Genomic DNA, 15,495 nt, shown 5'->3' with positions numbered 1-15,495 from the left:
ATGTTCGTGTTGACACATAATCATCATATAAATAGAGTCCACAGATCGCATGTTGGCCTACAGTTTGGTACCACTCTCCAGCTTTCTCATTCAACCCACATAATCTAACATTTGCAACTTTACAAAGGGAACCAGTGCACCGTGGTTTTGTGATCGATTTTCCCTGTTCAGTATCGCTTGTATATCGGAATTTTAAAAAAAAAAACAAAAAAGGGGAAGCAGAATGTTACACATGGAGAACTTGTATTCAATAAATACAAGCTCAAGGCAGCTGCTTTTATCATTCAACTGACCAAAAGGATAATTTACAAGAGAAAGGACCAAAACTACTTAGATTTTGGCATCTATTCATGCCATTCCAACTTCCATGGACCTTCAAGTAACTCTAAGAACATGCTCCTCCTACTACCAATGTTATAGTCATCACACGTTACACTAAGTCAAACTAGCAAATAACCAAGTTAGCAATACAACTACCAAAGGGGAATGATAATTACAACTACATACGTCAGGTTCCATGGCTTGGTTATTTTAAACTGAGAAACAGGTCCCATTCTGTCTCTGAGGTTCCACTAGTCTAGTACAGATTGTGATGCCCTTGCCTTTGTCCTCTGATGCAATCCTATTAGGGAAAAAAAAGAAAAGCAAATTCAGTTATTAAGGTATATTTATGCTAAAATACATGTCAGCCAAAACTACATTGAACCAAAAAAAGAAATGTAATCCTTAAAGCCTCATTAGCAGCCAGGGAACTCTATTTGAGACATCAAAACAAAAGCAGGTGCTGGCGCAAATTCAAACAAATGCAAGACTATACAAAGAAGCCATACCTACAATGCACTTGAATACTAATGCGCAGCCACCACGTACACTCATCAATAAACCAGTAAAAACATGGACGCATCGGAACAACATGTTTCTTTTGACAACTATCAAAATTGAGACGTAAACTGGGCAAAGCATTGAACATTATTCACAAAAAAGGTTGATACTTACAACGTCTAATACTCTACAATAACTCTTTGCAAGTGGACTTGTTGTGCCCAAGACCCTTGCATCTGCTGCACTGGAGTTGACGCTTAGACATCTCTTGTGGTCCATATTTCTTTGTAGTAGGCCGGCCGGGTGGACGGCGGGTGGGAGGAGGGGTTACGGTCACTGCTAGCTGAGAAGAAGCCTTCACCACGGGCATGTCTACATTCGGAACAGGATGTATTGACTCTGAGTATGTCAGTCTGTAGCTCTCGGTGGTAAAGTATCTTGAACAATAATCATACGGGCTCCGGCCCATACAACCAATGACAGCAATTGCATGGCAGCATGGTAAACCAGTTATCTGCCACCCTCTACAACTACAGTCCCAGCGATCAACATCAACAACTTCAGTGGAGTCACCACGAACCTCAAAAGTGTTACCAACCAAAAGTAGCACTTGGAGGTTTCGGACTTTCTGGGTTTCCTTATCTAGCTTTTCCTCCATGGATGGAGTCAGCCTTGTCAACCATTGAATAGATTCTGCCCTTCTTGTGTAGATCAACTCCATAATCTTGCCCCTGATCACATCAACCATCTGTGTTATTGGTAACTCATGTGCATCTGATGCCCAACTATAGAACAGCTCTCCAAAGTTGGATGTCATATGGTTATATCTAGCACCTTGAAAGAATGAATTTGCCCAGTTCTGGGGCTCACTTTGTACGATCCAATTGTAAGCCTCCAGTGAGATACTTTTAATGCTTTCAAGACAACTTTGGAAGTTTTCAGGCCTAGGTGCATAAGCAGCAGCATAAAGATCCTCAACCATGAGTCGCTTCACCTCATGAGAAAACTGCCCTTTCAAGTCTCTGATAAGTTGCTCGGTTAAGTATTGCAGGCAATAGCCATGGTATGAGTCTTTGAATATATCAGCAATTGATTCTTTTAATCCCTTCTGCCTATCTGCCACAAATGTTATAGGGCAAGTTATTGAGAATGCAGATTTTAGTTGTAGTAAAAACCAATGCCAGTTATCATCAGTTTCTGCATCAACCACAGTGAAAGCAACAGGGAAAACCCCATCATTCCCATCTGCAGCTGTTGCCGCCAACAATGTGCCTTGATATTTTGATTTCAGGGGTATGCTATCAAGGAAAAGGAGAGGCCTGCAACCTTGCTGGAAACCGTACAATGAAGCATGGAATGAGACAAATAGGCGATGGAAACTGGAGTCTTCCTTAGTCGTAAAAGTAGCAAGACTACCCGGGTTTGTCTCCATTATCTTGTCACAGAAGAACGGTAACTGGTTATATGCCTCTTTGTATGAACCTTGAAGCTGCTCCTTTGCTATTTCTTTCCCACGCCATGCCTGAAAGTAGTTTAGCTGTATTCCATATTCCTGCTTGATGTCGTTCACAATATCCTTGGGCTTATAATTGGGTAAGAATTTTAACTTCTCCTTAATTATACTAGCCACCCAACTCCTTGTTGCCTGATGCCCCGTAGTTGCAACAGCCCCTTCGCATGTATGTGTTGGATTCATCTTCTTGATACATATTAACTGAGTGGTTGATAACCTTGATGCATGAATTCTCCAAGGGCAGCCTTCAGCCTTGCACTTGACAGTCACGCGATGACTATCATTCTTCTTATACCTAAAGGCAAACTGATGTGCAATGGCATATTTACGCAACGATTCACGAAATTCATGAACACTGCTGAATCTTTGGCCCACACCCGTAATAGCATTCTGCCATTGCTGTGCACCTTTAGCATGCTTCTCATCGTTGTGGCCAAGAAGAGGGAAAATGGGTGATATTTCATTGGGTATATCAATATGTGCATCAATAGGGCTGGCATCATCTACAATATCAAGAGAGGCATCGAGTGGGATATCGGGCTGGGTGGTATCGCCCACAAAGTCCACAACGTCGAGAGATGCATCAACTGGAACCACAGTTTCTGATAGAGTTGTTCTGCTCGACCTAAAAAAATCCATGAAATTCTGAAATTTCACCAAAAAGAAAATTTCCAAAACAGTAGTTAAAATACTAGCATGCATGTCAAGAGAACTACCTACTGGCAGGCATGTTGGAGACATCAGGAGCAACTATTTCTTCTATGACATAAATATCAACGGTTGCAAAATCACTGTGGAATTTGATCATGCGCTTGAGATCCTTGTCATTGGAAACAGTAATCAGGGTCTTCTTGTTGCCAGGGAGGAAGTATTTGATGGACATATTGTCGTTGCTGCAACTAAACATTTCAGTCACCTCTGTTTTAAACTCGTTAAACGTCATCTGGTCATCAATGTCAATTGCATGAGCGTCACCGCCCCTATATGACAATGTACCATCTTTCTCAGTCAAGAATTCCCCCCCTGACTGACAAATTGCTATGATTTTCTTCCCCTCCATGATCTGTCTCAGTCAAACACAACAAGCACATTCGTATCAAATCATCATAACAGAATCAGTAAGCAATAGATATTATCTACAGTACATTTTGTCTGTTAACTGTGCACAATTTCATAAACAGGAGTGCCTCTCTCACCAGACATCGTGTCACTTCATATTACAGCAATAGGGGGGAAAAGTACTAGTTTAACTTCAGATTTCATTGCTAAGAAATTTAATTGAGCCTAAACTCAATACATCAATACATACTAAACTTAAGCGATCAGACTTTAACTTCTAATTAAGGTAGGGCTGTTTCTGGTTACTGACAAATGCACAAAATGTAAACAAAATTAAAATTTTCAGTCTTTAAAACTCATTATTTCATATTTATTTCTCAAGAAAACCAAAATGTAAAAGTAATACAAAATTGATCCAAATCCAAGTCTTTGGCAGCTAGGAAGGACCTAACCAGACGAAGGATTAAACTTTGTTGCAGATGCAAACTGAGAAAGGCAGCAACTTTCAAAGGCCCTAAAAGGGGTTTAACAATAAACGAAAGCATGAGCAAATGGGTACCTAAATTTCGATCGAAACAAATTGGAATATCAAGTTATACCCTAAAAGAAAGAGCCGATACTCTATGAATACCAAAAATTTAGACTTTTTAAGTGAAAAATTTAATCCTGCAGAAGGTATTCTGAAAACCCTAAATTCTGTAATAACGATAGATCAATATGTGAAAGAAAAAAAAGATCGGAAATTGAGATGATCACCTTTTAGAATTGAGACTGAGGTCTCAAACCCCAATGCCCAATTCGATTTTGAAATTGCTATTTTGGAATTGGGCTCGCAGCAACGAATTTTGGGAACGCTTAAGCATGCGCGTGAACCCACAAAATCATACCCATAGAGGGGGAGAGAGAGAGAGAGAGAGAGAGAATGGTGGTTAATATGGTTTGTTTGGTTCACTGTTTCTACGTATTTTGGATGTATGAATACGTTACAGGTGCATTGTCAATGGCACTGGGCAGGGGATATGTGTGTGTATGTGGCAATTTGGTTTCCCACCAGTTCATACTTCTTACTTCACAACCCAGTTTTTTCTTCCTCTTTTTATTTTCAAAAAAATAGAAAATAAATAAAAATTTAAGATTTTTCTTATTCTTATTGAAATAAAATAAAACCCTACATTTCATACTAAATTTATTGTGAAGACCATGTCATCTTTGTTTGCTTACAAGACCTACCTAGTGAATTAAATAAGTGTCCATTTGTAAAATATAAGCAGAGGATGAAACTTTTTTTCTCTTTGTTCATAGAAGGATGAAACTTTTTTTTGGGGAGGTTTAGTTTGTATGATTAGCTTTGTGAAGCTATATCATAAATAGAAACCAAGAAAAATAAGTGAGATGTTAATTTCATAGGTAACACATAATGCACATAAAAAGTTATAATCTTCAAACCCTTGGAAGAAAGAAAAGGGTACTTTGGGAGTTGACATTTTATGTTCAAACCCATTTTCGGTTCATAAACCACAAATGGCTAATAGACATTGAAGTTGAACCCCAATCGAAGCTATTGGATCAAAGTTGACACATTCAAGTTTTTAAAGGACACATTTATGTCACATGCTGCCTGAGAATTTGAAGATATTATGGCCGCACTACTATAATATTCTTAGGTCAATATTGTGTTCAAATAGAGTCCATTGGTGGAGTGGTTGTCTAAAACATCTCTGGAAATTACATTCCTTGAAGCTGACTGACAATTGCTTATGTATTCATACAGGAACATTTTCTGCATATCAAACCCAAAAAAACAAAAACAAAAACAAGTTCATAAACTTTTCTGTATAGATTGTTTGCATTCCAACTAGCAAGCATGCAGGAGACAGAGAACTATATATATAGCTCCTTTTTATTTGTCCAACGGATTACTTCAGGCCTCATTCAACTGCAGACTAACATAAAACCCCAGGTCAATAAAAAGTAAACAAACCAAATTCAGGAAATTGCAGTGTGTAGTATGTCTTTGCTGCTCTAGCTTACAAACAGATAAAGTGGATGAAGGCAATATGTATACCTCAAGAGCGCAAGTGAACCCGTCATGAACGAGTTGATTAATTGTATCTCTGAGCTTGTAATAGTCATCAACTTTGTTGTAAATCTGATGACAAATTCGAACGTACCCCGTTGTCAACACAACCTCTCCATCTTTGGGAGCTTGATAATGTATCCTGACTTCAACACCAAATTTCTCGCGTAAATGTGCCCATAACTTCATAGTATCATCATCACTTGAAATCCCCAAACAAGATGGTAAACCAATCATGATCATGCTAGCACACATATCAGGAGGGCAGCCTAGATTGGTTCCCCAAGCTTCTGCCAACATCTTCCCCATCTCAACAACAGCATCATGATTCATTTTTATGATTCCCTCAACACCGCCTTTGAACCTCTTAACGAACTCCATAGCTGAAGGAAGCACCAGATATGGACTATAATCCCTTGTCCCAACCCAAAAACTTTCTTCAGCCAACCCCATACCATACCTATGAGATACAACAGGGTGATGCAATTGCAAATCTGAATATGTAGCTGACTTCCTACAATACAGAAATGCAGCTGCAGGTGGGCAGAAGAACCACTTATACAAAGTACTAGCATAAAAATCTGCCCCAATTTCTTGCATATCAACATCTACGCACCCAACACCATGAGCTGCGTCTATGAAAACTTGTTCAACACCTTCTTCCCTACAGATTTTAACCAATTGCTTAACTGGCATTATAACACTTGGCATGCATGTGACATGATCAATCACAGCCAATCTCACTCTCCTACCATTACCCTTTTCTCTCTCCAATGCTTTGCTAAATTCACTTATAATTTCTTCATTGGAATTCAATGGAAAATTAAATTGAACTTCAATAACATACCCACCAGCACGTGAAAAGTAGGCCTTGATTGAGTTCTTCACCGCGCCATAAGCGCAGTGAAACATAATGACAGCATCCCCTTTGTTAAATTTCCCTTCAGCGAAGGCCCATGCTGCTTGCTGCAGGACTATGGCGACAGCAGTGGAGATGTTGTCTACAATGGAGACTTCATCCACATCTTCTGCGTTGATAAGGTCTTTGATTTTATATCTTGATTCAAGTATCCTGTCCTCAAGCTCATTAAAGTAGAAATGGTCCGGTTGGCAGAGCAATTTGAGCTGCCATTGTTGCAAGGCAGAGATGACAGAGGCAGGGCAGCAACCGAAGCTGCCATTGTTCATCCTGGCAACACCAGGAGCATGGTGAGCAAATTCAGATTGGATTTCGGAGTCTGTGATGAAGGAAGAAGAGAGCTTTGGCTCAATGGGAACATGGTTTTCGATGCCCTCAGCAGCATCTAGGTTAGAGGCCCTTGAGACTTGAAATGAAAGCTTGTGGTAGAAGAATTGAAGGGTTCGATAAGGAAGAAGAACAATAAGTAGAACATAGTAACGACAAAACATAATAATCTTCTCGGCCATGACCTGCGTTACTAAAAAACACAACAATGCATGCACAACAAAAAACATTAACAAATGAGGATCAAAGCCAACTGTATGGTTGAGGCAAGAATTATTTAAACATGATTTTTAATAATAATAAGTACCCTAAGCCGTTGTCGAAAGTAGTTTTCTTTCGTGGATGATGTTGGAATTTGATGATAATACTAGCTTCAAATTACTCCAAGAGATGCAAAGATAAGAGAGAGAATGATAAGTAGGGAATAAGAGCTCAGAGGTCTGCCCCAGATTTTGAAGCTCAGACTTTTTTTTTTTTTTTGGGTCAACTCAGACTTGTTTCTCTAAAGTTCAATTATTAACTTGGAGAGAGCAGCCTTTCTTGAAATTATTACAAGGCATAATTGTCGACATTTTGGTCTGCTCACCAACTAAAGTCTAAGGGGAAGGCTGAACACAGCCAATACCAATAATGACCCACGCGGCTTGCTAGAGGCCTTGAACTGATAGCAGTTGTAGCAACTAAAAAAGTTAAGGGATTAACTCTCACACTAATCAAAAAGAGATGAAGAGTAATTTTTCGAAAGCCTTTTAAGGGATGTATTGATTTGCCCATGAGGCCCAAAAAATTTAAGGCTAGGTTCAAATATATTCTTGGCTCAGTGCGATACCTTACTGAGAAGAAACACGATTTGGGCACTCGAAAGTTTATCATCCATGCTCGCATAAGTCATGATCCACGTGCCATACCAAACAAATATGTAATCTGTCACGCTAAGAGTTGTAATGAGCCTATAAAATGCATCGGCTCTATGAACCCATGCTAATTATCCCGTTAAGTGTTGTTTTGACTCGACCATGGTCCTTTACAAAACGATAAAATTTGAGCACGAGCACGCCAATCGACATGCAATTGCACCTAGTCATGCTACAAGCTTAAGTGAGTTCAAGCCACGCAAATGCCTGGGGCTTGCTGAGTGGGTTGTGGTATGGATGGTTACAAGCATTCACAAGACCCACTGATGAGCCAAGAAGTAGAAGTTTTGAGCTGCTTGGGAGCCCAAAACTCGAGTCCATTTCTTGAGCCCAAATATGTGGGTAAGCATGAAAGAGAGAAAAGATAGCTCATCACCTTAGAAAATTAGCCCATCACCTTAGGAAGTGGCCCAAACAACTTAGAAAATATCTTAGGAAAGTCTCTAGCATATGGCCAAAGACAAACCCAAGACAGACCATCTAAAAAACCAAAGGATACTTGCGTGTATAGGCTGATGGGAGCAAAACACCCTTTAGACCAACACAATTACCCACTTCTTTCTCCTACCAACTCTTACCATAAAATAAGGGAGGAAAGAAGGAGAGAGTGTAGCCAAAGATAGGAGATTGCCATAAGGACAGTTGCATGAAGGCTCTAGAGCTTTCAAAAATCTTGTCTCTATGTATTTGGATTGAGGAGGATTTCACAAAAAAAGGATGAATCAAAGTAAGAGAAGGGGAATGGAGGGGGAGACTTGGCAGATTTGGGAAGAACCATCTAGGGTTTCTTGGGAAGAAGGAGCTTCCAATGCTTATAAAATGAGGCATCTCCTACCCATTATCTGACCACATCCAGAAAGAGCAAGCATCCCTTATCACTACTGGAACGCTCCAATTTCGAGCTATGTTCTCCCATTCCTTCCCCTTTTCTCTTTTAGCAAACCGCTCAAGAGCCTGACGAAGCTTTCGTCAAGTTGCCGGAAATTTGCTCAAACCACCCATACTTCCACCCTTATCTTTTCCTATCTTCCCTCAACAAATCCTCTCAAAATTCCTTCTCCTCTTACTTTGAACCCCTGTTTCTCATAGGAAATCCAAGCCCTTTCTCTCTCTAATGCTAAACTCATAAATGCTCATCTTCCATACTACAAGCTTTTCAAGCCAAGCCAAAATATTTATCTGTAAGCAACTGTTGGTTTTGTTGATGAAGGAAACCAAGGTATTTCCTAAGGCTCCACAAACCTTTTGAAGCACCCTTGAAGCCTGATTCTTGAATTCAGACACAGAGGCAACTCCACCCCTTTGCTCTTTACAGCAGCCCAGGCTCATCTGTAGCTGCTAGAACAAAAAAGCCCCTACATAAATTGGAGACTCTGCTGGGGATCAGGCCGCTATCTTCACCAATGCCTCCAAAGAAAAAGACCAGAAGCAATAAATAAGAGAAATAAAAAAATAAAAACAGTTCCTCTTTCTTTTTTTCTTTTGTTGGCTATCTACTTTGCAGAACAAACATAATATAGATTATTGACATGCATCCTTTGTTTGTGTCTTAGATCTCCATTCTCAAGCAAGCAAATATCTTGTAAGAGGACTGGGCGCTTCAGCCAATATGCAAGCCGCTGACCACCGTCGTCAATTGTTGAGGCTAGCTCTGATGTTCACCTCTCCACCATGATACATCATCAACAAGTTTGGCCATCGCCATAAATCACCTTCATAGCAGCCCTCACCTTTTTAGAGTTGTGCAAACGCGGTGAGAGAGGGAGAAGGAACACTTGCTCAATGGTCTCAGCCTCATCTTTAGGAATGGCTTTACCAAGTTAAGATTTTTATTATCATGCCTCGTTGATCTCAATATAGCATATATATTGGTTTACTGTTTTAATATATTCATAAAATTTATGTTTCATTGAATAGTCTTAAGCATAGACAAAAGCATGTGCATTCGGTCTACCCAAGTAAAAAAAAGATTGATTGATTAGTTGTTATTTTTATACTTTGATGCATTATATGGTGTACAAGCTTGCATCATTTTCTTATTATTTATTGATCCACTACCATTATTTTACTTACCACTTGCATTATTATATTGTATCATTATTTTGTTTAGTCGTGAGTCAAATAGTCACACCATCTTTTTGACTAACAATTTCGAAACAAACGAAAAGGAAACGAAAGATGAAACATAAATCGTGGATCAACTAAGCCCTCATTCTATTCTATCAACCTGCTTATGGCTATGCATGATATTATTTATGTGGAGCATGCAATTATCTGCTCCATAAAGTTACATTTGTGGATCATGTTGTCCACGGACATCCAGTTTGCTTTCAGTTTGTCAGTGCACTTGACATTTGCCTCATGAGTTTCGGGGACGCCTGGACCGTGAGAGCCAGGAATGCGGATCAGGCTGACTACGGTCCCCTGAATCCTGCCAGTTTACGGCTCGGGTTGACTTTGTGTCACCGAGACCTGCCAGGGGAATTGACGGATATCAGGAATTGACGGAACTTAAGGGGTACACCTAGGTGGTAGTTGTAAATTGCTTTCAGTGCTTTTATGCGAGTTTTATTGATCTTGAACATGTTTTGCATATATGTATATAACTATGTGAATGCTTTGATCTCAGTACGAATATAATGAAGAGGAAAAATCTAGCTTTTGTATAACTGTTTTTACAGCGGGGTTAATATGTTCATATACTGTTTTTTTAGACCTTTATTTTTGTCCACTCACATTTTCAAATGTTTTGGGCCCCCAGGCAGTAGACGTGCACAGGAATCCACCACCGAGCCTTCTCCTAGCTTCCGTGCCCCTTCGTAATGTAGGATTTCGTTTGTAAAACGATTAACTCCTTTGTATATTTTTAGTAGCTGCTCTGATATTTGGCCGTAGTTGGAGAACAGAGTTGTTGGATAGTTTGTTTACGTATACTGGCAGTTGGTTGTAATTATATGTGCTCGTTTTGACAGGTGTAATTTTGGGATTGAACAAAATACAGGGGAGACTCTGCCGAATTTTCGGTAGAAGTCCAGACAAATTTTAAAATTTAGTTTGTAACTAGAAGGGTAAATAGGTCTTTTGTGCACGACATTCGCCAAGTGTCGGACACGCACAGGGTCCAGCTCGAATTCCAAAGCGGAATTTGGATCGGGTCCTGTCACAGACCATCTAAAAAACCAAAGGATACTTGCGTGTACAGGCTGATGGGAGCAAAACACCCTTCAGACCAACACAATTACCCACTTCTTTCTCCTACCAACTCTTACCATAAAATAAGGGAGGAAAGAAGGAGAGAGTGTAGCCAAAGATAGGAGATTGCCATAAGGACAGTTGCATGAAGGCTCTAAAGCTTTCAAAAATCTTGTCTCTATGTATTTGGATTGAGGAGGATTTCACAAAATAGGGATGAATCAAAGTAAGAGAAGGGGAATGGAGGGGGAGACTTGGCAGATTTGGGAAGAACCATCTAGGGTTTCTTGGGAAGAAGGAGCTTCCAATGCTTATAAAATGAGGCATCTCCTACCCATTATCTGACCACATCCAGAAAGAGCAAGCATCCCCTATCACTACTGGAACCCTCCAATTTCGAGCTATGTTCTCCCATTCCTTCCCCTTTTCTCTTCTAGCAAACCGCTCAAGAGCCTGACGAAGCTTTTGTCAAGTTGCCGGAAATTTGCTCAAACCACCCATACTTCCACCCTTATCTTTTCCTTTCTTCCCTCAACAAATCCTCTCAAAATTCCTTCTCCCCTTACTTTGAACCCCTGTTTCTCATAGGAAATCCAAGCCCTCTCTCTCTCTAATGCTAAACTCATGAATGCTCATCTTCCATACTACAAGCTTTTCAAGCCAAGCCAAAATATTTATCTGTAAGCAACTGTTGGTTTTGTTGATGAAGGAAACCAAGGTATTTCCTAAGGCTCCACAAACCTTTTGAAGCACCCTTGAAGCCTGATTCTTGAATTCAGACACAGAGGCAACTCCACCCCTTTGCTCTTTACAGCAGCCCAGGCTCATCTGTAGCTGCTAGAACAAAAAAGCCCCTACATAAATTGGAGACTCTGCTGGGGATCAGGCCGCTATCTTCACCAATGCCTCCAAAGAAAAAGACCAGAAGCAATAAATAAGAGAAATAAAAAAATAAAAACAGTTCCTCTTTCTTTTTTTCTTTTGTTGGCTATCTACTTTGCAGAACAAACATAATATAGATTATTGACATGCATCCTTTGTTTGTGTCTTAGATCTCCATTCTCAAGCAAGCAAATATCTTGTAAGAGGACTGGGCGCTTCAGCCAATATGCAAGCCGCTGACCACCGTCGTCAATTGTTGAGGCTAGCTCTGATGTTCACCTCTCCACCATGATACATCATCAACAAGTTTGGCCATCGCCATAAATCACCTTCATAGCAGCCCTCACCTTTTTAGAGTTGTGCAAACGCGGTGAGAGAGGGAGAAGGAACACTTGCTCAATGGTCTCAGCCTCATCTTTAGGAATGGCTTTACCAAGTTAAGATTTTTATTATCATGCCTCGTTGATCTCAATATAGCATATATATTGGTTTACTGTTTTAATATATTCATAAAATTTATGTTTCATTGAATAGTCTTAAGCATAGACAAAAGCATGTGCATTCGGTCTACCCAAGTAAAAAAAAGATTGATTGATTAGTTGTTATTTTTATACTTTGATGCATTATATGGTGTACAAGCTTGCATCATTTTCTTATTATTTATTGATCCACTACCATTATTTTACTTACCACTTGCATTATTATATTGTATCATTATTTTGTTTAGTCGTGAGTCAAATAGTCACACCATCTTTTTGACTAACAATTTCGAAACAAACGAAAAGGAAACGAAAGATGAAACATAAATCGTGGATCAACTAAGCCCTCATTCTATTCTATCAACCTGCTTATGGCTATGCATGATATTATTTATGTGGAGCATGCAATTATCTGCTCCATAAAGTTACATTTGTGGATCATGTTGTGTAGAAGTTACACACTACCAAAAACACATTATCATAAGTTTTGGTTATTACTTTAACCAAGTCTTAATCATATGTTTTTTCTTTTTATTTTTTTAAAAAGTCGTCTTTGCAATCCAAGCTTAATTCATTTGCACCGTTAATCTGGATTAATATATCATTTAAATGGATTAATACATTATTCAAACGGATTGATCCATCCTTCAGGTGGAGTAATCCATATTTAATATGTATTAATCTACCTTTCAATTTTGCATCTCCAGCAAAATTTCTCAGGGCCTTTCTTATTCCACTCACTACTCACTTATCTTATACTTCTTATCATTTTGTATTGATCCACCTTTGTGTTGATCAATCCATGTTACACACTGCAATGTAGATGCCAACTATGCATGTTCAGTGCTAAAACAATAGCTGCTCGGCATGCTTATGTCAATTATGTTAGTCATTTGCAAGTTACAATGCTTATATTATTTTTGTAATCATCATATGCTTTGGTCATGCAACATTATATCAGTCAAGTGCAAAGGACCCAAGCCTCCAAACAGCTAACAACTCGTGCTCTTTACAAGGCTGGGCCCCACATCCACATGAAACAAGACTCGTGCCTCAGTCCAATGTTTACACAAGCAAGCTGCAACCAACAGAAAGAAAAAAAAAAAAAAATTCTCCAAGGAGGCAACGCACACAGCTCCTAATATCCTCGAGAGCAACTTTTCCATGCTCCCTCAAGCTCCTTCAATACACTCTATATCAATACAACTGTCTGTGGATTAACCCACATATGCATGCAAAACATATTAGGCAAGCAAAACCACACCAAGTACTTTATTTACATGCCTAGCATTTTAATCAAGCAAAATATCAAATAGACAACATGCCACAACAAACCAAGCAAAATTGTCAAACCAACAGGCACTGTGTGAAGCTGTGTGAAGATATAGAGGCTATTTCTTTTATGCTCTCATGTATTGGATGTAGAGGAGGTGGTCTCAAAAGAAATCATGCCAAGAAGAAATAATCCATCTCCAAAACCATGCAACTCAAGCATTTCACTAGATACAATCATTTCAAGCAAACCAAACCAGATATCACAATATCAAGCTTTTCAAGCAATACAGTCATCATAAAAATGCCAATGTCAAAACTTAGCAGTTCTAGCTGTCGGAAGCACAAAGAAGAAGCCATGCTATAACTGTATTGAGGGAGCAAATTTCCCCACAAGAATATTCGCCCAAGATTCCTTCGTCTTCTCCGCCTCTCTTTCTCCCTGCAAAACAGATCGGAGTAAAAGGACCAAACCCGGGGGGTGTTGGCCAAAGGCCCTCCGATGCCTAAGTTAGGTAGAGTAATTCAAGGAAAACCGGGTGGCCGGAGCCTTGTGTGAGAGAGAGAAAGAGAGGGGGTGGCTAGGGTTTTTGAGAAATAACTTCTGTAGAGTTTAGTAGGAATTTAGGCGTACCTCAACCATTGTGTGTGGCTATGCTTTTATAGAGGTCTCGGAGGCTAGGGTTTCAGAGGAATAATTCCGTAGATGGAAGGGAATTATTCCTCCCCTTTTTGGATTGATTTGATTAATTAGGGATTTGATTAATTAGGGTAAATCAAATCCCTAATTGTGGTAGGTATCAAATCAATCCTGATTCAATTTAGGCAATTCCTCATTTAATTGGGGATCGTGGTAATTAACCAAATCAAATCTCAACCTAATTAGGTAACGTTCAATTTAATTGGATAATTCCCAATTAAATTGAGTAACTCCTAATTAGGTTGATTGATTCCCAATTTGGTCAAATAATCCCCAAATGGTAGGAATTATTTGACCTAGGGTTTGATTTAATTAGGTTCCCACAAATGCCCCCCAGCTTCTGCATGGCGCGTGGTGACATGTAGGAGATGTAAATTATCCGTTGGGCTGTCCAGCTGTAACTGGGCTTCCTTCGTGGACTTGGACTCCCGCGTAGAGGAGGTGTTTGACTTGCCAATTTTATGAACTCCCAAGTTGGAAAGAGTTTGCGATTCCTTGTATGCGATTGACGATGTAGACATCGAGATGCTCTGCCCCGACTCACCCCCTATGGAAGGGGGAATTGAAGAGCAGGTAACTGGAGAGGATGAAGCTGAGGTGGATGCAGTAGACGAGATGATGGCAGATGTCATGGTTCAGGAGTTGCTGAAGGCATAGCTAGTTAGGTGGATGCCGAAGAGGCTGCAACTTAAAGGTCTTCTGCTGGCGTCTCCAGGTAGACGAAGACTCTTTTTTGTTTCTTTTCAGCTTTTGTAGTTTGCTTTTTTGTTTAGAATAACTGGTCTTATTTGACCATCTTCTTTTTGTTGAACTTGGCCGGTTGGTCTGTTTGTGATGGAAATTTCTGTTACATTTTCCAACTTCAATTTGCATATTTGACTTGTGAACTGCTTGAGTAACCAGCCTATGTTTTGATTGCACGTCCTCCTTTAGAGATTTGTGAGTACCAGGGTCCCCCTCGAAGGACTCTGGGCATGCACTGCATATCCCGTAGGATGATTCCCCTTAGGAAGTTGGCGAGCACCAGGGTCCCCCTTGAGAGACTCCGGGTGTGTTCTGCACATCCCGTAGAATGATTTCCCTTAGGAAGTTGGCGAGCACCAGGGTCCCCCTTGAGGGACTCCGGGTGTGTTCTGTACATCCCGTAGAATGATTTCCCTTAGGAAGTTGGCGAGCACCAGGGTCCCCCTTGAGAGACTCCGGGTGTGTTCTGCACATCCCGTAGGATGATTTCCCTTAGGAAGTTGACGAGCACCAGGGTCCCCCTTGAGAGACTCCGGGTGTGTTCTGCACATCCCGTAGGATGATTTCCCTTAGGAAGTTGGCGAGCACCAGGGTC

The 15,495-nt window shown here is 40.1% G+C and overlaps 3 protein-coding genes across 4 annotated transcripts in view; 1 reads left to right on the top strand and 2 right to left on the bottom strand.

Annotated features, from left to right (window-relative positions):
- Nucleotides 1-224: 224 nt before the first annotated feature.
- Nucleotides 225-4,447, bottom strand: LOC117632071. Its single transcript, XM_034365450.1, has 4 exons — nucleotides 4,151-4,447; nucleotides 3,052-3,398; nucleotides 997-2,960; nucleotides 225-622 (listed from the first exon to the last, which is right to left on the bottom strand). The coding sequence occupies exons 2-3, from the start codon at nucleotides 3,393-3,395 to the stop codon at nucleotides 1,010-1,012; spliced, it is 2,295 nt and encodes a 764-aa protein (XP_034221341.1). The 5' UTR covers nucleotides 3,396-3,398; nucleotides 4,151-4,447; the 3' UTR covers nucleotides 225-622; nucleotides 997-1,009.
- A 650-nt stretch (nucleotides 4,448-5,097) lies between these two features.
- On the bottom strand, nucleotides 5,098-7,093 carry LOC117631631 (probable L-cysteine desulfhydrase, chloroplastic). Of its 2 annotated transcripts, none has more exons than XM_034364892.1 (3): nucleotides 7,025-7,093; nucleotides 5,460-6,902; nucleotides 5,098-5,330 (listed from the first exon to the last, which is right to left on the bottom strand). In XM_034364892.1, the coding sequence occupies exons 2-3, from the start codon at nucleotides 6,897-6,899 to the stop codon at nucleotides 5,316-5,318; spliced, it is 1,455 nt and encodes a 484-aa protein (XP_034220783.1). In that variant the 5' UTR covers nucleotides 6,900-6,902; nucleotides 7,025-7,093; the 3' UTR covers nucleotides 5,098-5,315. The 2 variants fall into 2 exon arrangements, with proteins under 2 accessions (XP_034220783.1, XP_034220782.1); XM_034364891.1 differs by having other exon boundaries at nucleotides 5,098-5,337; nucleotides 7,025-7,092.
- A 7,588-nt stretch (nucleotides 7,094-14,681) lies between these two features.
- The window catches only part of LOC117630572 (probable L-cysteine desulfhydrase, chloroplastic), a 2,815-nt gene continuing 2,001 nt past the window's right edge, over nucleotides 14,682-15,495 (top strand). Inside the window, exon 1 of the mRNA XM_034363275.1 lies at nucleotides 14,682-14,807. Within this exon, the coding sequence (XP_034219166.1) occupies nucleotides 14,682-14,807 (126 nt within the window). The remainder of the gene's footprint in view (nucleotides 14,808-15,495) is intronic.

Source organism: Prunus dulcis, chromosome 6, assembly GCF_902201215.1.
Source record: "Prunus dulcis chromosome 6, ALMONDv2, whole genome shotgun sequence".
In the NCBI taxonomy this organism is placed as follows: domain Eukaryota; kingdom Viridiplantae; phylum Streptophyta; class Magnoliopsida; order Rosales; family Rosaceae; genus Prunus; species Prunus dulcis.
This window is presented reverse-complemented; position numbering and strand designations above follow the sequence as displayed.